The 26,930-nt window shown below is 42.2% G+C and overlaps 1 protein-coding gene across 4 annotated transcripts in view; it reads left to right on the top strand.

Annotated features, from left to right (window-relative positions):
* Positions 1-26,930, top strand: part of Shal (potassium voltage-gated channel protein Shal) — a 181,468-nt gene that overhangs the window by 53,357 nt on the left and 101,181 nt on the right. For all 4 annotated transcript variants that reach the window (XM_076423706.1, XM_076423707.1, XM_076423709.1 and 1 more), the window contains exon 2: positions 14,960-15,122. In XM_076423706.1, the coding sequence (XP_076279821.1) occupies positions 14,960-15,122 (163 nt within the window). The remainder of the gene's footprint in view (positions 1-14,959; positions 15,123-26,930) is intronic.

A 26,930-nucleotide genomic window follows, 5' to 3' on the forward strand; every position in this document is an offset into this window, starting at 1 on the left:
ACTAACCTTCATTACTGCTAGGTTATTAGCGACATCGTAAAATATGTCAGTATATACTACACTATTTGTTGCTTGAAAATCGGTGCAGAAAAAAACGAATCGAGTGTATGTTCCGCAGCATCGATGGTGGGGTGGAAATCGATCGCGAAGGAAGTGTTTGCATCTTGTTGCCGTCCACGGCTCGTTTGATAATGCGGCACGCGGCCCGGCTCGATAAAAACGGAGTGTGGCTTGCTCCTCGAGCTTTGTTTGCGAACACGCTCGGCTCGGCTCGGCTCGGCTTGTCTCGGCTTTGCTTGCGGGAGAGAGAGAGAGAGAGAGGCCGGCCCGTTTCATCGGCCGCAAATGGAACGGCCGCGGCCGGTGTAATGAAAGTGTCATAAAATTAAAAGAGCCTCCAATGGAAAACATTTCCTGGCCGGCATTGTCGTCGCGCGGCTAAATGCGGCGTCCGACGGAAACGCCTCTGTCCAGCCGTGGGAAAATTTCAGAACGACGCTGAATGTATCTCAGACTCCTCCGGAAAGAGGAAACCAAGTAATTGTGCATAATCTCGACGCGAAAGTAGAGCGTTCGCATCTCCGGTTCCCGGACACACAGATCGCAAAAATCTTCCTTTCTAATTAACCCTTAACTTGTATACTGGATTTTTATGCATTTTATTGATGATTTTATGCACTGAAAAATATAAAACATCTTAGTTAGAATATCGTTATGTTGTTTTCAATGTAAAAACACTATTATAAGAGATGTAATAAATGTTTATTTAACCACTGCTTCCCACAATCGATTCAGAACATTTTTATATATTTATGTCTATACTCAGGACCCCAACGAGACTTCTCTGCTACATCTTTTCGGTTGGCGAGGAAGTAATTTCGGTATTTTAAGGTGTTAAAAAGGCCTTGATATTTCGTAATCTGAACAAACATTGTACCGTTTAAGGGTTAAGTATGCGTAGTAAGTGATCAATGCTCGCTTCAATCAGTAGAACCAGTGCGTGGATTTTTCCAAGCGATTTTCAGTGATCTTCAAAATGTTCAGCAAAAGACGCGAGAAGGTTTTTCGCGGTTTAATGTATCCCGTGACGTTTGAAATCTATTTTCTCAAAATTCCAGTCTTCAATTTTTCATCGCTCGCAGGGATGTATTTTCCACCCTCGCGGAAATAAATTTGAATCCATTAGATTCGGTCGTTAGCGTGACCACGAGAAGAAACGGCGCCAAATAAAAAAAAAAAAAGAAAAGAATGAGAGAGATCGGGTGGATGAATGGTCCTCCAACGAATTTTCCTCTCGCAGCTGCGGCTCGGGCTATAATAAAGGGGATTAATTAGAGGCTCGCGAACCCTCGGAGCCATTTTCGGAAAAATTGATCGAACCAATCGACGCTGAGCACCTCTCTCACGAATTCGTTGCAGACGTATGTTCACTGTTTCGAGGTATTCATTCGACGATGCGATGATTCTCGTGGCTAATGACAGGAACCGGTCGTAATCGTTTAAGCCTGAAGAATCGGCCAGCCATTCATCTTTATTAAACAATTCGTTCGGAGCCAGAAAAATCTTTCAAGCAGCTTAACGAGTGTGATATACGAACCGAAATGATAATGGGGAATGTTGGATAATTATCTCTGTGTTTGACGATGATTGATTGGATGATTAGTTACTAAAATAGGTGCCCCGATTTTCTTGTTTCGTACTTCGACAGTGGATGCTTTTGCGAATTCTATGACAGTCACAGCTAGATCCGTGTTATTTAGTTATACATTGTTGAAAAGAGTTTATCTTTCGGATTAAAAGCGATCTCAATTTAGCATATTTGTATTGTTACTAGCGTTTATCACAATTGAACAACGAACTCTCTGGATATAATAATACTTACAATAAATTGCAGGTTAATATGTTCACGATTAAATTTGAATACGATACGAACAACATAGAGCATATCAACAATAATACGAAATATATGAACCGTACTGTAATAAATAATAATCCAATGAAATCTCGGTGTGAATAATTATCACGATCGGACTGCGTGTATTTACGCAGATTAAAATATTGTTCACACAATATTCGAGGAATGTTGTTAAACAGAAGTTTGAATCTCCCAGCAACGATTGTAAAATAATACAAATAACATGTTCACAGACATATTTTTTCACCGTTTAAAGGATCGATGCTAAAAATTCGAGAATATCCGTTCCACAGTTTTTGTTTCGAATTCCATTATGGGCGGAGCAGCGGTCTGGAAATAAAAGCATCATTTAAAAATTTTCCGGAAAATTGTTGCGTCCCGTGCAACGTTGAAACGATCAATGTTTTCGCGGATTCCAGTTTCCGCACAGTTATCGACGGGTGGTTCGATCAACGGCGCGAAACGGGTTATTTACGATGAACGGTGCGTCGACGGGACCGAGGTTTTAGGCGAGCTTAACGCGCGTTTAGGCGACGAGCATTCCCGGTGACCGTCAAGGAAGGCTTCTCTAAAGATAGATCTCTAATCCGCACGGTTCCCGCTAGATTCTAAACTCGTTGCTGTCGCGTGCCCCGGCTACAAATGCGTGCAAACCGTCCCATTCGACGGGAAGAACGTTCTCCTTGAACTCGGTGTCTGATCATGGCTGGACCTTTCTACTGCGCTCGGCTGCCAATCAACACCACTCTTCGATCATCGCTAGCTTCAGGCGGTAGACTCGTTTCCAGGATTGCAAGGGTACGGGATTCTCGTTCTCATTTCTCGATAATACAAAAATGGGGGTTACCAATAGTCAAAAACGCTAGATAAAAGATCGATCTAGAGCGCTATCGCCCTCAAAAGTCCCATTTTTTCGTTCACGAGGCGTAATTCGCATTATTCGGAAGCTATTTTCATAGCTACATGCTACCGAATAATGTAAATTACGCCTCGTAAACGAAAAAATAGGACTTTCGAAAAATAGGACTACTGAAAAACCCCATTTTTTTGACGATTGATAATCGTTAATCGCAATTAACGAAGTATTTAATCGTTAACCACAATTAACGACTAAACGAGGAGATTAATTGTTAATTGCGATTAACGATTGAAGTAGAAATTTAGTCGTCAATCGTTGATTAAATTTTTGCCCAACTCTGCTGTTAGTACATTATAAAATGGCTAAAAATTTCGAAGACATTATTTTTATAAAGTAATATAAAGTAGTGCCAAATATGAACATTAGAAGTGTAAACAATATTTTGAAGAACAACGCGATGGTTAATTATTCTTCCATGCACTTGTACGTGGAATGGAACGGTAGTCTTGTTCGCGTTTAACATTTTCATTGCATTCTTCAGCGGCTATGCGGAAATTTGATCTTGCATAAAGATTGGCTGTTTAATTATTATTCCGAGAATAATATTCTCTTATCTCCTCGAGGGTGGCGTAAAATTTTTGATGGTTCGAAGTGAAGTTTTAAAGCGAAGTGGATTTTCATGGGTCTATTACAATATAATGAAGGGACTCGGACAAAGTAGGGCGGAATTAAACAGATTATCGAGGATCGACGACCGTTCGGCTCGCAATTAATGAGACCGGATGGTAAAAAGGAGGATCGATTGTCTCGCGTCGAACAATGGGAAAAAATATTCCTCTCGCCGTGCCGGCTGAGCGCAATAAACGCGTCAACGGTCCCCCGCAGGGATAATCGCGAGCATTTATTCGTCAATTTGCGGGGGAATAACTTTCGATTGTTATTGTTCTGTTCTTCGATGAAAACGGGAGAATCGTCGAGGGAAATTACGGTTCTCGACTCTCGGATAAAAGACGGTAAACTTCGAGTCGTTTAATCCTCTCTTCGACGCGAACCGTTTTTCATCGTTTCAGCCTTCTTTTGATCCATTTCCCAGTGTGTACGTTGTACATTTCTGTATTCATACAACTGACACATGTGCATTTCATAAAATTAAAAGTTATCTTGTATGCATTTACGAGGAAATGGTTGCTTGAAATGCGAAACAGTGAAAACAGAAGAATCTTAGTAACTGAAGTTATTAAGGAGACAAATAAACCCTCACATCTTGTAATTGTTGGAGAAATTTGTTCTCTTCAGACTTAAATATTGTTATTCTAACGGAAATGTTTTATAAGCTGTACGCGAGAATATTAAAGAAAATTAAAAATGTATTTCACCATTAATAAAGAAGAACTGAAATCTTCTTTTAACGATGCGATTAATCCATTAAACATTTTCATTCGCAAAATCTGAATAAAGATCAAAGGACGAAGTCACCTTCGCAATGAACGTTCCAAGCGAACCGCTAGCTTCATTCGTCTTCGAAGCGTGACAAAACAGTTCGTTTTGCTTCGGGCGAACTGCAACTGCACGTCTATTATTACCGCAGCAAAATGCACGCGTTAAAGTTAACGGAACGACCAATCATAGCCGGAGGAAGTGGACGATGCTCGTTGAATCGCTTGTAAACGGGCTCGGGATCTACTGGAGTCGAATCGTAAAAAGTTTGAAGCGGTTTTACTGTCTTGTAAAGATCGCTCGTAAGAAGGGACTTCTCTTGCTCGAATGACCTCAGTTTTCGGCTTTGTGTCCGTGGAAACGGCCGCAAGATGGCCTCCATTTAGTTCGAGTCGGGAAGATCTTTTTTGTTTACTGCAGCTGTAGTTGCCCGCACTTTGTAGTTAAATCTTATTAAGATACGAATCCAGTTCTGCTCTTGAGACGTGATTGTTTTAAAAACGCCAGTATCATTGAAAATGTAAAATTTTTCTTGGCAATTTATATTTGAACTGCTTCTTTGTGATTTTAATCTTTATTTCTACTTTTAAAAGTATTGTTGCGCGAGCTTCCGGTTATTTATTGTTTTTCTATTTCATCAGGCCGACTATCTGTCGATTTTAATCAGACCTTTCACTATTCCTCCGCTGGGAATTAACACGAAGAAAATGCTTCCTCTTTTTACTTTCGTGGACCAGTAGGCACAATACACGGCCCGAAATTACCATAAAGCCACCTGATTTTTTGGCGAAATCTTATAATTATGTCATAGTAATGAGAAGCTGATGCAAGATAGCATTTTAGGATTAATAAAAGAAACCATTTACATGATTGCATTCATAGATATATTATTTATTTACAGAAAAACGCAAAGTTATGTAGTTTAACAAAAATCGAACTTCGAAATTTCTATAGAGCCACACGTTTTTTTAAGTAGATAACATCAAGATTATCGTAAGTTTCTTCTATCCGATCTTTCTTCGACTCGATGTTTAGTTGAGGAGATCTTTGGTCCGACCAAGACCGTTCCATCCCACTGACGACGCTTCAGGTGTAGAAATGGAATCGATTCGATTAGAAACTGGATCCGCAGGATATTGAAAGTTTTTCCGGGCAAAGATCGAAGGGAATTCGGTCGGACGGGCGCCTCCAAACTCACTTTGAGCGAGTTACAGGACGCGATCGTCTTTCCGAAGTTCGTTAAGTCATTTCCGCGATGGGTTTTAATGAATGCCGTCGTGCCTACGCGAGTCTGTGACCCTCGTGTCGGGAATAATCCCCCGAGAACGTTGTCTCCGCTCGAACTAATCGTGTTTCGAAGCGTTTCGCTCGCGTCGCGACGACGGGAATCTTGTTTCCAGTGTTAGTAGATGACTGCTGCCGTTCTTTACGGGGCTATAAGACACCGGAAACTCGTCTAAAAATGGCTGCAACGTTTCCGTGTCGCTTTTACGTCAAAAGACAATTTCTTTTTTGTCGAACAAAATTGAAATTTGATTTCTCGGTGGGGAAGTGAAGATAGTATTTTGTCTAGTCGAAATTTTTGCATTGTCAAACGTTTCTGCAGACTTGGAAATTTGTTTTTATAATTGAACTTACAGCGACTTTGAAGCTCGCAGCTTCCTCTTTGCAGCGAGCTTGCGAAAATTGCTGTACGATTTTTTGTCGGCGTTTTGCCACACTCGGAAGGGAAAACTGCAGAGGAAAACACGCTGGATGAAAATACGAAAAAATCGCGAAGCAATTGACTTCTCCGGGCTCACGGTTTTCGTACTGCGTACAAAACACTGAAATAACCATGTAGAACTTGTACAGGCGATTATCAGCTAATTCCCTACGGTCGAGCAAAACTCTAACCGATGTTTCCGCAATGAAATCCAGTGTTTTGCCGGTCCGGGTGCGGTGCAGTTTTTGCCGGCTGAGCAAAAACGTAGAGCTGCTGGCTGTCCTGGGAAAAACTGTCTCCGGAAAAAGCGTCGCGAGCTCGCTGGATCGAGCCGTATCAAATATTAGTGAAACTCGGCTCGATCTTCGACCTAATTCCGACGGTCTGCCCGATCTTTCGAATGTTTCTCTTTTTCGAAGTCGCGTTTCTATCGTCCGGATCCTCGATGCTTTCGTCAACGGGAGATCTCGATTCGAGAAAGAATTCGACGTACCTGTACAAATAGGAGTAACTCGATCGAGGCAGCCTCGATTTAATGAAAATTTCAAGAACCCGTCCCCGGGGATAATTACTTCGTAAACCGTGTCGCGTTCGTTCGCGGATAAAAGATGGAATAAAAAAGAAAGAAGAGGAAGTTTGACGGAGGCCCGACCTGATTTCTTTATCCGCGCTTTCTTTATCGAAGCCCTCGGCCTCTTCGTCGACCGATAGGCGGAGGGTGTCGGCTCCCGGGAACAAAGACAGCGAAAAAGAACTGCTTTTTCCGAGCCGACGCGCGACAACTACGATCGCGTTCCGTTTTCAACCGAACAGCCACGATGGGAACCTCCCTCGAGGTGAAACGTGACTGCTCCCTGCGATTTTTCTTATACCGATTCGGAGAACTTCGTCGATTTTCGGAATATCGAATAATTGGCCCGAAAAAATTTATTAGAGTTTAATGGCGGAGAATTAATTGAAGTTTCTTAATTTTGTATAACAAATAGGGGTCTCAGCTTGAACCGCAAGCAGCTTGAGCGGCGCGATCGATACGATTAAACCAAGTGTGGATAACTTACAGCAATCTGGTAAATATTTAAGTGGAATCTATGTATTCTACAGAATACGACTTCGCTGAATTTTCATCGACTATTAAATTATAACGTATCGTGTCCGAAGTGGTTATAGCAACCACAGAGTCTACGTAAGCGCGAGCACTTACGCCATAAACGACGCGACCACCTGACGTGTGCTTGGAACGCCATGTCTGACCATGACACCTTATTCCGCTGAAAGTGAAAAGCCAAATCAGTCGGACAGTCAAACCGCAATCTAATTCTCTGCTATCCAATGCAATAATTTTATAAAATTTTCTAATGTGATATTAACAGACAGAAATTGTTTTCAATTGTTTTAATTTTCTTTCTTCACAGAAATATTTCCGAAGTAAAAAGCCTATCCCAGGACCTAATTCACTGCGATATAATGGGACGATTGTATAGAATTATCTAATAATATTTTGATAGGCTGAATTCTGCTTTTCGCGTTGATGTGTTCAATTGTTAAGAAATTTGGTTTCTCTACGAAAATACGCAGAGTTAAAATTTCAAGATTCTTACTTTCTCTACTTCGATTCTCATGAAGTTAATTAGTAAACATATATATATATATATATCAACCTTGAGACATTATAGCCAGCTATACATAGTTTCTCGATGCATAACTCTCTAGCTTCGCTTTAGCACTTCGAAGGTACATGTTATCATGATTACCGATTATCAAATTTACGTTTATTGGTACTAACGTCTTGAAATATGAACTATGTACATCGTGTAACAGTAGCATCGTAGATTACAGTGTCAAGTGACAGTTCTATAGCAAATTATGATTGCGCACCGTCGACTGAGTCCGTGTAATACTATCAACAGAATATCGAATATCACTTTCGCTACTGTGAGAATTCAAACTTGAATTGGAGTGAAAGAAAAATTTTCGAATGACTGAAATTGTTTAACACGCAATTATTGACATTGTCAAGATGCATTATATACCTAAAAATCTAGTATCTTCGTTTCCTTGAACGAATTAATTCAGTTAGGTTATTGGACGTACATAGACTTGAAAAATGATAAAAGTGCATAGATGAATCGGAAGGACTGTTCGATGTCGCTAGGGATGGACGTGATGAGAGAGAACGCTAGAGATAGATAGTAAAAGAGAGGGTGAGGGAGAGAGAGAGGACCCCCATATTTCCGGCATCGAAAATAACGAGGAACAAGGGCCGGTTGTTCGACCGCGTCGGTGCAAATGGTTCGCGAAACTGTGTGTGGCCGTTTTCCAACGGAGGATACGATCGACCGTATCGTTCGCGGCCAGGTGTCCCTGTTCCCAGGGAACAGCCAGGCTCATTCATATTTCTCAAACAGGTGTGCAAGACAAACCGCGGGAAACCGTGCGTGATCGACTCCCGTGGAAATCCTTTATTCAAACCTGCCGTCCCTAATCGCTCCGCTAGTTTCTCGCTCTTCAATCCGCCCTAACCGTGGAAACGTGACGCCGGGATACGCTTACCCCGATTTCAGAACGCCTAGCGTGAAATACCGACGCGAATCGCTTTTGTCACGGAGAAAACCAACCGTCAAATGCTCAGACTGCGCCATACTTTCGAACCAGTTTACCCGTACGAGTAACAAACTAATGGTTACTCTTAAATAGAACGATACAATCGAGTGCTACAAAGTTAGAGATACGATATTAGACGTCTCGCAAATTACTTGAACAGCCAGGCCAATTTCTCAAGACACAGCCCCCATAAAAAGAGTTTCCCTACCCTCGCCTACTTCATCGCCCAGAGGTTTTACACCCCCGTAGACCGTATAGCCGCTGCATAAGTTACACGTCACCCCATAAACCGCAAACTAGATCAACGATCGCTACAAGTTGCCTTAAAAAGGAAATATCCTCGCGACATCTCCTCCTCGGCCGGATATTCGCGCGTGTCCCATGAACACATAATTCAGGCGTATCCCATGAAAGTCCTTCCATCAGCCACCCTCCCCTAAAAATTTGATCCCGCTGTTCGAGAATCCCGGTTTACGGTGTCTTCGAGGATCCTCCTTCAATATTAACCCTAACAGCTCGAGACCTTTCCCACCTTTAAATAATTCGAGCGGCTCCATCTACCTATATTTTGCTTGCAAAATGGCCGTGCTAGAGCACGCACGGGACCCGTTAGAGCTACCCCATGCTCCGGGGATGTTCGATAAACCGTAAAAAGTCGGAAAGAAATATACGCGTGTTTCTCCGTCGGAAAAAAACGACGTAGCCCGCTGAGAATTCCCAAGCTGCCACCCCCATACGTTTCAATTTCGACCACCGCGGGTCCGTCCCCTCATAAAATTACGCGTGTAACCCGGCAAACTCGATACGTCATCTATCGAACTGCTCTCTCGACCTCTTGCTCCCCCTACCGACGCTATTCGCGGTGTTTCCGATCCAATGGTGTCTGTAAAATAGTCGTCGGTCGTGTTTCTCTTTTTATTTGTTGTCGAGCAGCGGCCGATTCCATGGAACAGTTGAATAAATTCAATTATGACCGGCTGGCTTGATTCGCGTTTGTTCATAGAGATGACCTGAGTTGTTTAACAAGTTGAACGCTATGTCAGTTGCGTTTAGTTCGCGTTCTGTTTGATCAGCAGATTGCGCGGGTTAAATGTTGCTTCGGGGATTCTGTTCCACAGCGGACGATCGAATTATTAGAACTGTTTGCACAAAATCAAATAAGTTTGGGTGACATTAATTCTTATTTTTTCTATTGTAAACATTTGTGTAAAATGACTACGGTCCGTTTATAATAAATATAATAATAATAATATTCATATAAAATGTTCATTTTTAAATATTTGTTCATATTAATAATTTTGGCATTGCTAGATACCGGTTTGTGACAAGTGATTTTTTATCAAATGAGCTGCCCGAACCACTGTGCGTCAGAGGAATTCCTTAGTCCTGCCGCAAACTGTAGGTAACGAGGCGGCGCGGGGCGGCGCGGCGGCGTTACCGGCGCGGCGGCAGCCAATTAGCGCACACGTTTCTCTTTTTAATAATGCAACGGCCTAGATATGCGGCCTGCACGGTGCGCCGGGTGTAATTACGCGGAAACCGCCACGCCGGCCACTAATGCGTGCCGGCGCAAACACGCTGCGACCGCGAGAATCTATGCCCCTTGTCGCGCCCTATCGCCCGGGCTCGGTTTCAATGATTCCTGCCTTTCATGCAAACCCCTCGTATTTTTCCCTCGACGAATGCTTGTCTCTGATACCAGCCGTGCACCGATCGCGTCGCCGATTCCACCTGCCCATTCTTTTTCTACCTTTGCACGCTCCTCTCTCTCTCTGCGATTATCTGTCGCTTTTATGCGCGCTGCGGATGCTTCAAATCCCTTTGCTAATTCGCAATAGAAATTTCGATGGCCTGTCCCTGGTAATTAGCGGTGGATGATCTACAATTCTTTGCCGTGTTTGTTTCGTGATTGAACGAGTCGATCTCCATGCAGGAATGTTTCTGTGTCACGTACGGAAATAAGAGTCCGATAAGGATCTCTCGTCTTGTAATTATTTTCGGAAAGTAGGTCTTACAATTTTAACCCGGTGATTACTGATAATTTGTTATAGAATGTTTTACGGTTTATTTATACTTTCGTTAATGCAAATGTGTGAAATTCTCCTTTTCTGATAATACAATCGAGACGAAGAAATTGTATTAAATCACAGTGATTCGTTTGACAAAAGTTTGACAGTGGAAGGCCAAAATTTACAACATTGAATGTTACATTCAGGGACCATAACTGTTAAAACCAAAAAGAAAACGAGTATTTCATCGACTAAAATCATATTGGTTACAAATAAGGATTATAAGTAACCGAAAGTTTTGTTCTCTTGTTGGTAAATGTTATCGTTGAGAGAAATTCATTTCGATCACTTATAACAGTTATCAATGAGAGCGATTTATTTAGATCGCTCATACAGTTATCGATGGAGGAAGTTTATTTCGGTCGCTCATTACAATTATTGATGAAGGAAATTTGTAATAGTTATTATTAAATAGTACAACTTTCAAATGATAGACAATCAATTGTTTCATAAACTCGGCCAGCTCGCATTTATTTTATTTATTTGTTGATACATACTGTATATTATACTTACAGCCTAATGTACTGTTCATTCTACTTGCCTGACAATACGCTGTTCATTCTACTCGTCTAGCCATCGATTTCCGTAACACACTCTCCAATCTACTCGTCTGGCTATACACCTTCGCAATCTACGTTCCCATTCACGGACCGACATAATCTAGTTATTCGATTGCGGATAGTCTCTAGTCTACATGTCTGACCCTAGAACGTCTTGTTCTACTTATTATTCATTCACTGATAATTGCCAGTTTATTCACCTTAGGGTGTCCTTGCTCTATTTGTTCGACTAAAAACGTGAAAAATGTGTAAAATAGACACATTCGCTGCTAATTTACAACCTGAAAAAGTTTATTCGAGAGCAAAGTAATTCTGTAAGTGAAACCGAAACTGGAAAGTTAAATTACATCTTTAATCACTTCTTTAACTCTCGAGTGGTGGCTCTGAGGCGCCACTAAAAATTGCTATGCCATTGTACATACTACGAATGAGTGGAACTGGTGAAAATGCAATTTTTATATGAATTAATGTCTCGAATGAATGAATTGCTGGCACCATTGAACGATTCGAGAAATACTCTCAGTAAATTATTGGATTCGTAAGAACAGTTGGGCGCTTTCATAGCTGGTTTATAATTAAAGGGTTAATGGGATATCGGAATGGGTAATTACAAATGAAGCATTCTAGTGCAATAATAGCGGATTTAATTGATTGGTGTTCACGAAGCTGTAAGATTTAGCAAGAACAGGGATAGGGATGGATCTCTCTATGTGTATGTAGTATGTATATATATATATATATATAGGTCATCTTAGAGCTGCTCAGTAGAATGGGACCGCCATGGTCAGCCCGAGAAGCTCTTCCGGAATTAGCGAGGTATCAATGGTATCGATCGAAATTGAGTGATTAGACATCTGTCTCGGTAGACAAATGGGTTAATTAGACTGCTGAAGGGGTTTATCGCTCTCATACAAACAAAATCTCCCCTATTAAGTACCGGTGAATATAAACTGACAAAACTTATCATTTAAAATTGCGTTTAATGCGAATTACGAGAAAAATGTTGCTTTAGTATAATACTGTTTTATGATTTTTCAGTTCAATCTTTTATTTTGACTGGCAGGTTCATAATGATTTTTGTATTTTTAGTGTAATCGGTTATCAAACTACGCGAGGAAAAAATATATTTTGGAATACATTATGTGAAATAACAGTACATATTTTATTCTAAATTCGTATGCAGGAAGCATAATTGCTCTAGTTTTTCCGATATAAGTTTTGTTCTCGTGACTGTGACAATATTTCCAGCGTCAGGAAACAATCGTTCGCTGAATACTCGAGTGGCAGTAAACATCTCGCCTAGTAAACAAAACCATCTAGCCTGGAGAAGAACTGAAGTTATTCTGATTTAAAGTGTGTGTCATCCGTTACGAGACTTACTGTAACACTCTTTACGGTTACACTTTTCCTGGAACGAAGGGTCTCGCCTAAAATTTCGGTCGTATCAATCGAATCGATCGCGAATGGGTTGACTGGTGCCCTAGCAAATGGGTTAATTGAGGGATCGGGAAGGGCAGAGCATGATCGTCGGCCGGGGAAATGTTCGGCGCGGCTAGGAAAATCCGTGGAACCGGGTCGACGTGTTCCAGCGATGTATTCCGAATTAGTTGACGGCACGCCGGCATCCTGTTCCCGCGGGATGGGAACGGGAACAGGAACGGGAACAGAGATGGTACGACGACGACAACGGCGACGACGTGCGCGTCCCGGAAGGGCCCACGAAACTGCGACATAATTCGATAAAGCGGGCCGGGGCTGGGCTCGCGCGACGAGGATCCAGGATTGGCCCGCTGGCGATGTTCCCATATTACGCACGCTTCCGCTTCGGGAGACCACTTAGGAGATAGCGGTAACACGGCCGCGCAAAAACGCCGAGGATCCGACCGAATTATCGCCAGCCGATGGACCCGGTCCAGAATCTTTGTTTTTCGTTGACGCCCCGGATCCAATCTTCCTGTAACAACGGCCTGATCATCGCTAAATTCCTTCTGCAAATCTCCGGAAACTCTGTTTCTTTATGCACCTCGAGATATCAGGTTTGTTGCATACAGGGTTCTCATCCGTCCGGTTTTCCCCGGGTTTATCCTACTTTGTAGTGCGTCCGAGGACGTCCGGGGCGATTTTATTTAAGGATATGGGTGGTTCGATGTTACTCGCTCACACTTTCTCACTGGATGTTTGGCTTCGGTCACTTCTACTCGGGCAATTAAAAAGAAAAAGGCTTTTTTTGTATTTATTAAGGTCGCGTCAACAGCTAGGTTATTCGCGACCACGAAGGGCTGATACACTTTATACAGTGGCGGACATAAGCTTAAGTACGTTATAAAAAAGACGATAACTATTTTAATATTGTACTATACGATTCGAATTTTTTTGTAAAGCTAGAGCAATTAGTTTACCACAGGGTGTGAAAAGAAATTTTTTCAGAAATTGCAATTGATCGGAATTGTTGAAATAATACTACTCATCTTTTAAATTTTCGTTATTGGCCCAGCTATATAAAAAAGTTGTAGAAATCAATTTTTACTATTGTTTTTCACAATTCCGACCTTTTTGCTCTTAACTGTACAGCCTCAGACGCGGACGGCCGCACACAGTTGGCTGGATCGAGAAAGGTGACATTTCACAATAACTCTTGAACCATAACAGATATCGGGATGAAGTTCGCACTGTAATGCATTAAAAAATGATTCCTCTCCACTGATAATTATCGTACTAAATATATATTGTCCGCGTTTTAAACGAAAAAGTCCGGGTTGTCCATGCCATTCGTCCTGGGTTCGAGATTTTCTAGATGGCAACCCTCATCCGGCAACATGGTCTGCCATAAACCAAACAATTACGCGCAGCCACAGCCAGGTGTGTGAAGCGCGCAGAAAATAGTCGAGCGTGCAGAAAAATCAGCAGTTCTTCAGCAATGAGCAGTGTCCAGTCCATTAAACTTAACAAGAAGTCGTTCGACGCGAGATAAATCGAATTAGCGACCGGGTCGAGACATTTCGCGGTGGATGGAGAAACGCGACAAATACGACTCGCCCCGGTATAATTTACCGGCGCGGAAGAATGTATGAAACTTTGAGAAGTGAATTTACCACGTTGAGAAACTCGTGGGGCCTCTGCACGAACCTCGCGCTTCTTCGAGGCACGAGCAATCGTGAGAAAGTTTTATCGCGTCGGAAAGAAGAGACGGTCGTAATCTTGGCCGGGACGTTGCGAGTTTCCGGGCTTCCCGTTCCACCATTTTTATTTCGGTTAACGCGATCCAGAGAAGAAATTGAAAGTGTTTCCCAGTCGTACGGAGCTTTTCTCCCCTCCTCATTTCTCTCTCTCTCTCTCTCTCTCTCTCTCTCTCTCTCTCTCTCTCTCTCTCTCTTCGTTTTCCTTTTATTTCTCTCAAACGGTCTCGTTAAGTTTTATTCTTTCTCCGACAATCTCTTCTTCTTTCCTTTTTTCGTCTCGAGAATTTATAATGCAAATTATCGTATAAATCGTGGCGGGCACCGTGTGATTCATGGCGGGACTCGCGGCCGTAAAACAGCTATGAAATTATGCGAACAACGTGCCAGAGGTTGTACAGGATTTTTCAATTAAACCGGCTGATAAGAACGGGACGCCTTGTTTTCGACAATGTTCGTTTCACCTCCGATTTTTGATTCACTAAGTGGTAGATGGGATAAATTGCTCGCAAATATCGTGCACATCTTGTGCGCACACGTATCGACACATTACTGAACTACATGCAATTGTACTGTAATTAAACTGTGACTGGTTTTGTGCAATTTTTCTGACGATTATGTCCGTTGTCTGTTTCAGGTACGGTGACATGGTTCCGAAAACGATCGCGGGAAAAATCGTGGGGGGTGTATGCTCCCTTAGCGGTGTCCTTGTGATCGCTTTACCGGTGCCTGTTATCGTCAGTAATTTCAGTCGCATATATCACCAGAATCAGCGGGCCGACAAACGCAAGGCGCAAAGGGTGAGTTCATTTTTCTTCAGGTTCATTCAAAAGTATAACCTCCAACTTCACAGTAAGATAAGGTACACCATGAGGACCTCGCACAAAAAAATAGAGAATTGACTTAGAGTGGGACATTACTGTAATCTATCTATCTATCTAACAATCTACATAAATAAAAACGTAAATATTCGTTTGTTCAAAATCTTAAATCTCCGAAACGGCTGAACGCAGAATGCTGGGGTTTGAGCCATTAGACGCAGCGCTACTTCGAAGGTGTTTTAGAGCAAACCGCATTCGAAAAAGTCCATTCGTTCAAAAGTTGTGACGTCATTAGTGACCAGAGACGACTTTTTCGCTCTCTTTTGGGCACGTTTCTACTTATAACTTTTGACTGGTAGCGCCTATATTCAATTTGAGGTACTCTTATTAGCTTTCTCATACATGTATACATTTAATGGTATTACTAACTTAATAATAACTTACACCTAGTATATATACCTTAAGTTTTCTTTTATAGTGCTCTATACTCTTGTTACTCTTTATTTCTAAAGGTAATTCATTCAGGAGATGGAGAGAGAGGGAGTAGGAGTGGGAGAGGGAGAGGGAGAGGGTGAGGGAGATGGAGCGAGAGAGGGAGAGAGAGAGAGAGAGAGAGATAGAGGTGAATCTAATATATAAAGTAGAAAAGTCTGTCTGTTGCGCTTTCTCTTTTCTTTCTTTTCCATTTAACCAGACTGAGCCACAGTTATGAAATAAAAAATGCGAGACCGGTCAATTTTAATTTCTGCAACGATCGAAGTAGCGTGTTGATTCGTGATCCACAGTCCCGCGAAAGGTTTTCAAACGTTTGCTCGCGTACACACGCGGCTCGTGTATCCAGGAATAGCTGTGTCACTATTTGCGCCACAGACACTGACACTTTATTCTGGTAGAGTGGATATCGATAATGTTGGATGTTGTCTTCGGATCCGGTTGATCGATCCCAAGGCCATGCCGCGGGAAACTTTCGGCGGTACGCAGGAATTTTCTGCCTTTCTTTACTTCTCCTGTTCTCAACTCGACCGTAAAGCAAACGCAAGCCACACTCCAGCCATAACAAACTTAAATATAATCAAAACCGAATGGAGAAGTGAATTGACTCTGAGTTAATCTCGGCTTGGACTCATTATGGACCTTGTGTAAGCTCGAACGAAGCTAATTTCAATCCTAATCCAAAGTCAATTCAAACAAAATTCGGTTCCAGAGAAGTTCAGATGTAATTCTACAATGTTACACTAAACTTGATCCTGGAACAAGGCAAGCCTAACGCAAACTCAATCTGAATTCCAAGAGATTCTACGAAATTGAACTCTAAATTCAAACGTGGCTCTACGATATTCGCTAAACTAAATCTAGACGAAAAGCACACCTAATTCAAACTCGAACTGAATCATAAAAGATTTTAAGAAATTAAAGGTCCAATTCAGATGTAGAACTACACTGTGAGCCAAACTACATCCAAAATCTTGACAAACCTAATTCAAACTCAAGCTGAATCGTAAAAGATTTGTAGAAATTGAAGATTCCATTCAGATGTAGAACTACCCGGTGATCCAAACTAAATCCAAAATCTTGACAAACCGAATACAAACGTCATCTGAATCGTAAAGGTTTGGAAAAATTGAAGGTCCAATTCAGACCTAACTCTACACTATAATTCGGGTTATATTTCTTTATAGAAGACCCAGCTGCGTCTCCTAAAACTGCTAAACCTCTCTCTCCACTCCGACAACCTAAAATATATACATCCAAAGTAGTTTTCCCGAAAGATACACGCTCCCTGATAAACGCGGACGTCATAAATCTACGCTCCTAAATTCCACGTTTACTACGAACTCGCCAACAGGGATTTTTATGCGCGTACTCTCCACTTGCGCCGGGAATGACGAATGCATCGTCCCTGGATACTCTTGCATGCGAAATATGCGGGTCAACCACCTGGCGGATTCAAGACGTTCCTGTGCGGTGGGCCAAGCGCGTGATTAATTTTACCACGGAATCGACTTCCTAGACAATTCTCGTATAGTTGAAACAGGTCTCGCGAAACTATTAACGTAATTCTAGAGAAAATGCCCAAGATTCCGCTCTAGATTTACAAATAAGAATTCAACCATCTTTAACCATCTTTAAGATTGCAATATAAAAGAAAATTTCTATGCTTTCTTTTGGTACAGCACAATTATTGAAAATCCTATTAATAGGCTTCCGATAGGTAAAGTGTTAACAAAAGAACAATTCGTGGACACATATGTGTACTAACATGTAAAAATCAAATTTTGAGATCATCTAACATATTCGTCTTAAGTGTCTTACGCGAATCATTCGTCGAAATCAATCGAAATCGAAGCTGTACAATTAGATAGACAACTCATCCGCGAGTAACCTTATTCACGGAACTTCTGAGACACCGTGTACACGAATCCAGACGACTGCTTTGCGTTATTTTAGCTCGATAGCAATTTCGCTCTCTATTAATAACCGAACAACAGAAATAAACTTCTCGTTTCATCGAGTTCGCGATCGAATCGAGAGCGGGCCACGTTCTCCATCGAACTTCCTCGATTGTTTTATTGCTTTTCTGGAGCGTGTATCGTTCGCGTGTACCTTCGAGGAGACCGGTGCTCGAGAGAACGTTGATGTTTCGTTTTCTGGACCCTTTTGCGAGCCGTTTCTCTCTCTGTATCTCTCTCTCTCGCACGGTTGAATTTCCTCGCTTGGGGACAGTCGTTTCCGTCGAGCGCGCGATCGCTGTGTATTCTCCAACGGGGAATGAAAAGTCACGGTTGCCACGGTCGATGGGATCGATGGGGAAGTTAGCTGGCCTCGAGGAGCATGTCTTTGAAAGTCGGCCGATTTATTCTAACCAACGACACGCCGGTAATCCACTGTCCCCGTGGCACACTTAGCTACTCGTTCCACTGCGCGAACGAAACAGCCTAAACGCGGCTGAAAGTCCCCTTTAACAAAGCGGAAAAAGAAGATTTTATACAGACAGTATGTGGAATACTAAGGCTACAAACCGCTATTTTTCTTCTTCGAATTCATCAATTTTTAACGATGTTACACGAGCTCGAACACAGGAAGCTCGACGTATGTCTGGAAAATAACGGAACTTTTTAAACAAGGAAAAATCAATTGATTATTTTGCCGAAATTATTCCTCTTCATTCAAAATACACCCATTCCGCATCAGTACACCGCTGGGCACGTTCCAGCAATGCTAGCATAGATTTTTTAATTTCATTTTGCGGAATCACTTTGGTCTTGTATAACATCGTCATAGAACGTTCCTTTCATGGCCAGTTTGAGTTTTGGGAACAGGAAATAGTCACACGGTGATAAATCAGGCGAATGCGGAGGATGTTGGAGCACACAGACTTGTTTTTTCGTCAAAAATTCACGAACAGCGATGGTCCTGCGAGACGGTGCATTATCGCGCAACAAAAACCAACTTCGCGGCGCTCGATATTCGGGCCACAAACGCTCCGTAACACCCAGATAATATTTACCATTGACATTTTGACCCTGTGGAACGAATTCCCGATCATTTCACGCACTTTTTCCACCAACTCATCGCGATTTTTCTTTCTTGGCCGGCCTGGATTTGGATCGTCTTCCAAAGTATCACGACCGTCCTGGAATCGCTTATACCATTCGAACACACGTGTACGGGATAAGCAGTCATCAGCATCACCTTTTTTCCTCGGTTCAAATGTTTCTGTAAAAGTTTTACCGAGCTTGAAACAAAATTTAATATTTGCTCTTTGTTCCGTCGAGTTTTTGGGAGACTAAAGGTACTTTACGCGCTATAACTTGACAATCCGTTGATCGATTGCAGTGATCGCGGTCTTGTCTTGTAGAGGAAAGTTACAGCTTTCAGGATATGTTTCGTTTCAATAGATGGCGTTAATAGTTTCCTCTAAATTAAAGAAGTTCCGTTATTTTCCAGACATACTGTGTACAACATAAGTGTATATAAATCATCCTTGTGTTTCTCGAATTATATTCCTATCTTCTACATTTAACATTGTGAATGTTCATTGTGAATATTCATCGTGAATATCGTGGACAGTGAAGTAGAAGCGCGAGATTAACAACAAGTAGAGTGCAGAGGTGAAGCAAACAGGCGAAATTGGTTGCAAAGGGAAGAAACGAAGCGAATAGCGATTTCGAGGGAAGTTCACAGCGATGCAATGCGAGAGAAGTTCGAGGAAGAGTCTTGGTGATTGCAAGGAGTCACGGAAAAATATTCGGAGAGTCTCGAACCAGGTCGATATTTCTCGGAGAGCAATTTGTCGACGGGGAACGAGATATCTGTGTCAAGAAACCCCGATAATCTCTCGAGCCTTCGACGAGGATAATTGCTGAGGACCTCGTGGCGTATTGCGTATACATCGATACGCAAATTGGAGGATTTGAAACGCGCTTCCGCTCGGTATTCCGCGATTTAATGGCTGCTCGATTCGAATTGGCCAGTTTAGGTTGTGAACTGAAAAGTGTAAGCAATTGGACGGGGATCATACATATGTAATCACTGTGGATTTTCACGATCCACAATGCCAACGTGGAAGTTGATTTTATGGATTTCGTCTAAACAACGCTTGTCGGTATCGACGATGAAAAGGAACCTCGTGGAAACGTGGACGTCATTATGGATCACGATAGCGAGCCACTCGACAGACAGAGAGCCAGATGAAGGGAGGACGAGAGTCTTTGATCGTCGGCTAATAAAACCGCGGCTCCCCGGTCCGATTAAAAATAACTTCGTGGCTCACCGGGAATAATTTCGATGCTGGACACCAGTCTGCCTCTCGCTCTATATATACACATTTTTTTCTCTTTGTTGTCGATCGCCTTTTTTTTTAGATCGAGAGCTCGATACTTCGAGCCCCTGTCCCGAGTAAATAGGAAACTCATCGAGATTGTACCAATTCGCGATACAGGAAAATGGCTAATCGAACGATCATTTATTCGTCGAATATTTTTTCCACTGCTGGAGGTTCTCGTTCCAACGTGTTCGGTATTATGCGAGAGAAGATTTCTAAACTAAGGAGTTACGCCACGAAATATTGGGTTGGGGAAAAAGTTTCTTCGTATTTTAACGCAGAGATGAATCAAGCTTTTCCCATATTTTAAATGAAGTTTATTAAATCATTTGTGGAGTCACGATCAATTTTCATAAAGGGGCATCCTGGTTTTCAAAGTTTCTCAATTTCTTTCAGAAAAGCTATCGAACCTTATGCATCAGGATTTTACACGTATATTTATTGGTATGTGGAGTAAATTTGTGATTTTTATAAAGTAAAAATAATCAAAACTACACGAGCTGTATATTTTTGTGTAATACATGTGCCGATGACTACGAAAGTGGCGTAAGTAAAAAAACAAAGTCGACCTTCAAATCTCCGAAACGCTTCCACCTGTAAAAAAAAATAAATGCACTACATAATGTACCCCTTTAGACCATGCAACTTCTGTGTACACAATTTTTTCGTGCAATGCATACTTTGGAATTTATATAGGTGTGCAAGTTGCGTGAACCACCCTGTATATTACATGCTATGTATTATACAGGGTGTCCCGAATTTAAATGGCAAAACTTCAGGAGCGCGTAGGGGACCGAAAAAGTAAGACAGAAAGTCTTTTAGAGATTTGCTCGTTTTTGCTTCGTTTTGGAGAAAATCGCAAAAAAAGAGACAAAACAAGTTTTCGTTTTTGTACTTACTTATTTACATTTTATTTACGTTATCATCTATTGAATGTAGATATTATTAAAAATGTTGCCCTCTTGCAGCAATGCAAGCATTACATCTAGCACTGAGTTGATAAATTGCAGCTAAACATTGTTCCGGTGCAGTACTGTATATTATCATGGTAAAATATTTTTTCACCGGCATTTATGTATACGCTGCTCGCGGTCAAAGTGTCAAAAGAGAGGAACTGCTTTCACAGAACTGTTACGATTCCCGAAACATGCAGAATATTCCGCGGAATCCAGTTGCGCCGCGGGGCGGTTGAATCGCGAAGTCGTTGTTTCGGCTATCTGTCGCGGAGACGAACGATAGCTGGCGTACATATTTTCGCGAGCCAAGAAACGCAGAGACTCCCGAGGCAATCCATTACAAAGCCTGCCAGTTTCTGGTCGAAGTTCAACCGGTATTTTCGAGTTCCACGCGAAGGTGCGGGCTCTTCTCTCGTCCTGGTCGGCTTTTGTTCTAGATAGTCTGACGTGGAAGGTCCCGGCCGCGACAGAGGCGGTCCGAAACTAGTCCAGGATAGACGGCCAGGCCTGTGTTGGTCAGGAGAAAGTCGAATACACACCGTAATTTGTACTGTCAGCGTGCAGAGCGGCGGGGACCGCGGATCACCGCACCGGTGTCGGAGACCAACCAGCTCGCCGAGCCTCTAGCAGAAGTTTTGGTTGGCCGTCAGCCAGCGGCTACCCTCAGTTCATTACCACTATCCCGTCAGCGTGCACGCCGAGAGACAGACAAAGAGAGAGAGTGAGAGTGAGAGAGAGAGAGATCCAATGCAGCTGGCCGAATAAAGTGCCGGTACTAGCATGATCGCGGTCGGGAATCTTCCGGCCGTCTCAGCGATCTGATTCATGGCGGTTGTTGCTTCACGGGGATCCTGCTTGACATGCCCTTTGCGTGCGACTTCGGTATCCTCTATTAACTAGACTCTATTGTTTATGTTAGAACAGGCGCGGGGACGTCTTTATGATACCGGTGAACACTCGGCAATTTAATTAGCCCTGTGCTTTCTTCGGCAGGCAAACTTGCAGCCGCCGTGCCGCGCCGCCGTGACGTTTAGCTTTGTTTGTGTAAAGTTATAGTGGAGCAGCGAGGTGAGCTGTGCGGTGAAAAAAAAAGAAAAACAAAGAAAATACATATGTACTTTTTCTTTAGTATGTGTCGAAATGTTGTCACGAATGCTGGTTTCTTTTCGCCGCGTCGCTATCATCGATGCTCGCCGCTCCACTATAACTGCACCCTTAGACGAGTCAGTAAGTCATTTTAGTGGTCTAGAGATATTTAGTGGCCTTATTTAAACGGACCACTCTGTATATTTAATTTTGCATTCTGATATTATCGTATATTAGCTACATCCAATCAAAATAACAATAAAATCAAGCTGGAACCTCGTATTCTTTAATTACCATTTCGTTGAAGATAAGTAAGTGTCCGGTGATTTATGGACGGGAGTGTATGTACGACGAAATCATGGTGACGAGATATCTCGTCCATAGCATCGTTTCTTCGACATCATGGGAGATATCTCGTCGACGGTAGCGAAAGGGTGAATTCCAAAAATTCATGAATGCAATCGCTTTTGAAGAACATATTGGGAAATCCTCGACGGTTGATCTTTGATTTCGATCTTTGATTGCCGGCAGATAAAGCGTTAACAGTGTGGAGAAGCAATTACGTGACGGTATCTCGATTAGAGGAGTGTCCGGTTCGTCGAAGAGAGCATAGAAATCGAGCGGCGATTGTTCGTAGGACAGACGCTATCTTGATCGCGGCCGCTCGATTTATGACACGAAATTAGCCGGGCAAAGTGCAATATAAATGAAAAGTAGGTTAGTTTGATGGACGTGGTACGAGCACACCGTCGCGCGCCAGCCGCGGCCGTAGAATCGGTTGAAGGATGTGTAGAAGTCCTTGGCAATTGTTGAGGCAGTGGCTAAGGGCAGCTTCCCGACAATTCGCAGCCCTGAAATTGCGCGCTGGGTCGGTCTCTTTTTTCGACGTGGCCGCGCGAATCTGCAATGCAGATGCGTCGCATTTCCATATGCATGGCCACGTGTTCGTCCCGTTTCACGGTTTCGGCTGTGTGACGTATCTTCCGCGGTCTACGTTCTACTCTTTCGTCGTCGGTTGAACTTGCGAATTCGTCTACGAAAATGTTTGCGCGCCGCGTTGTTCGACGAGCGTGAAGTTGAGCTCGACCTTTGTACTCGGGTAGAGTGAATAGAGCGAAGCATCTCTCTCTACGGTCTCTCGATGCTTTGTGACGTTGATAGAACCGTTCCCGGCGGGTTCTAATATGCATCCAGGCGATAGGAAAGTGGTTTGATAATTGATAGCGAACTTGGAGGGCTGTAGATTATTAATGTCGATCGATTCGCCGACGCGATTACACCGCGAAACTCCGTTTCTGCGAACCCACGACAGAAGAGTCGGTCCTGATTGGATATCTCGGAAACTATGCGAGATAGCGAAAAACTGAATTAAGTCAATCTTGTGGCATATTTTGTCAGCTTAAATTTTGTATCGAATGGTGTTATCGCTAGGACGCATAGTTTCCGAGATATTAGCGGAAAACCGAAAAACCTGCATACCGCTCACCTCCTAGGAGTGGGGACTTTTAGTATGTTTACTTTCTAACTAGTCCAAACAAAGTTCCAAAGTTAAAAAATGTGTTCCTTCCATTTCCCTCTTCACCCCCCTTATGAGCATTCATTGACTGGACTAGTTACCCCTAAGCTAGAGATTGGAAATAATAGTAATATTAAGCTCAACTTTTATGTTTCTCCTGTAAACTTTAGTAACACATGATGTTTTGTTATAATCTTAAGACTGCGTGTGTTTGGACGTTAGATTCGGAGAGCCAGGAAAAGGATGGAAAAGAATAGTTTGGTTCCACTCGAAGTCGTATGTGACAGGCTTTTAGATGATTATATGGTTGAACACTGTTCCTTTTACTAGGTCGTGAGTGTCACAACAGTCTACCCATTGCTACTGTTTCCCTTCTTACGTCATGGTTGTCATAAAAATCTACCCAGTTTTACCAACTCTATTCATTCTTCGTTTAAACAATTAGCGATCGCGTTCAGGAAAGTGTAAAGTGACTCGGATCTTAATAGTCCATTAATTATAGTCTCGTTCAAATAAGTGGAGTTCCAGCGTAATGTACACATTGCTCGAAGGGCTATTACACTTATTGTTAGAATGCTACAGGAAGCTCGTTCGGGACAGTTGTCTGGTCTACAACGACCGAATCTACTGGAAACCCCAGACACCGGGCTTCCAAACGATTATACGGTTGAACTCCGTTTATGCGATTCCTTCGAGAGAGAACTCCTCCATTGTCTCGTGAATGCTATGGAAACATACCTAATTTTATCCATAATTTTTCGATAAGATAAATCAACTTCAGGTACAGGAAAAAAACCGACTTTTTAAAGAACAGATAAAAATTACAGATAAAAAACAAGACACACACACATATTTACAACTTAAAATAGAAACTTTTAACTTCTTTTATTTATAATAATTCAAAAATACAAAAAAAGGAAAACATAAGGTACACAAAATAGAAGGTTAACAAAATAATACTCTTAAAAATCACAGAAATTAACTAATTTTTTACATTTATGTAAATTATTTTTTTACTTCTTCCTTTGTTTAATAAAATATGACTTCAAAAAGCAAAGAACGTCAATGGATTTATTGCTTGACACAAAATTACCAGAAATTTGCAAAAACTCGCTCACTCGCTACTGAACTGGGCTTAATTGTCTTTACAGCATTAAATAATAAATCTAATTCACAAACTCCTTCTTTAATGTTTGAGAACTAGAGAAAGTCACTTCTTCAGGTTCCTGCAGATATTTATTGATTGCTATTTCCATAGAATTTTCAACATAGATATGTCTTGATTTTCTTCTTCGTCACTTTTTTTTTTAACATCGCAGTCATCTTTTGTAGAATAATCTTTATATAATCTTAATAATATCTGTCCGGTTTTTTTACTGAAAAAAACCGGTTTGCGAATTGCATAATTTTCTTTTAAACACCGGTTTTCAAAACAGTTTTTTAAAAACCGCAAACCCTACTTTCATCGTTCTTTCACAATATACAAATCGGTTGAACCGATGAATCGATTGATTATTGCGCTTCGAATGTTGAAATAGGCCCGATCGATTGCTCAGTCTGTACAGATTAAATCTCCTCGGTGTTTCATCCTCGGAATGCTGAAACAGCAAAGTAGACGTTCAATTCAAGGTGTGTCTGCGACGTCTGAACTTGTCTGACCCAGAACGACCGGAACTACTGTCTCCGCATACGAAATTTTGATTAACCTGTAGCTCCTTGACAGACACGTCTCGTTCCGCGAAGCCTAAACGTTACATACACTCGTATCTTATTTGTCCGACACCTGACGGCTCAATCTACTTTCTGAGCTATAACGCTCCATTCACCAACTCTTCCCCGCTGCGAAGAAGCCATTTTTATACTTCAGCAGAAGAAGAATTCGCAGTATGCGCGACCGCCCTCTTCATTTAATTTCTACTTCCATCACACTTCCATTTTCGCGAATTTTTCTTCTCGAACAATTTTCCCGGGCAGAATCGTCGAACGAGAGGTTTGCGGAAAAAACAGGGATCGGTCACGGGGCGAAGAGAAAACGGACCCGGCCTTTTTTCTCCGGCAGCCAAGATTTATGCGGCGGTGGCGCCGACGCAGTCCCGACGGAAGACGGAGTTTGTTTCACGACGAGAGGCTCGCGGCTGGGAACTGTTTACTTATGAAAGCTCCTCTCAAATATTTGTTTACCCTTAGCCGGGTGAACTTGCTCGCCGCCTGCAGAATCGGTCTCCAACGAGGGATCGGAAGTAAAGACGTGGGAGTCCGCGACATTTTGCTTCGAATGATATTTATTTGCACGACGAGAATCACCCTCTGGATTCGTTTCGCGGAATACTTTCACGGCTGAGCACATGCGATCAAATTTTAGGCGTAATCGTTTTTAAATTTTCATTAAGGGCCCAAATAAAAAGTTTTAAAAAATGCCTTTTTTATTTTCGCATGTAACCTTGTAAAGTACAATTTTTGGAAAATCTTTCTTGCATATCATTTCGTAAACCAATGCTTCTAATTAATTATAAAAAATCAGGTTGTTTGGTACGATTATAAAAGAGTTATCCTGTTTTAAAGGGTGTACGAATACATTCGTCCCGCACTGTACATGTATAATAAATGCTAAAAATCCGTAATCTAATCGTACAATTTCCCAATCACGGAATTTTTCGATCAGCATATATTTTTCCGCATACAAAAAAGCGTAATACAGTGATTCGTCAGACACGACTCGAAATTGAACACAATCGGAAGGACGAGAGATTGCAGGATCAGCATTGTTGCGCATTTTTGTTCCGCTCGGAAAGGAAGCGCACAAAGAGCTTCGCGGCGCACGTTCACGCACGAAAGTAATTTGCCAACTGAGCGAACCTGTGCGAACTTTCGTGCGGAATATTATTCGACTAGCGGCTTTCTCCTCTTTTTATCTCCGCTGGCAGAAGCCTCTCGGTGGCCCGATGAAATTTTTAGACTCGCCGGCTGGTGAACGCAGTTTAGGAAATTTGTTTTGACGATTAAGTGCTTTACGATTATCGAGGCGCGCGCGGCCATTAAGCCTCCGTCGAGCATTACGGCGTGACGCAAACGTTCCGAGCCCCGGATGAAGAGCTTAAATAATTTTTATTGTGAACTGGAACCGGATGAAGGCTGATACTGTTCAAATGTGGATCTTGCCAGGCTCCGACTCGGACTCTTTGTGCGATACCGTTTTAGTTTTTCTTTCAATTCCGACAAAAAGCGGAGCCCCGCAGCCCATGTTTTCTGCCCGACGACCACAAATTATCCGAACAATAATTATTCAATTTCCCAGGCATTCGAATAACAATCGTCGTGCTTCGAAAGCTGTATTTATTCTGAGGATTTCCCGAGTATGAATTAATTTGGCCGACGAACTTGAGCGAGAGGCAGCTCATTCATCT

Source organism: Lasioglossum baleicum, chromosome 5, assembly GCF_051020765.1.
Source record: "Lasioglossum baleicum chromosome 5, iyLasBale1, whole genome shotgun sequence".
In the NCBI taxonomy this organism is placed as follows: domain Eukaryota; kingdom Metazoa; phylum Arthropoda; class Insecta; order Hymenoptera; family Halictidae; genus Lasioglossum; species Lasioglossum baleicum.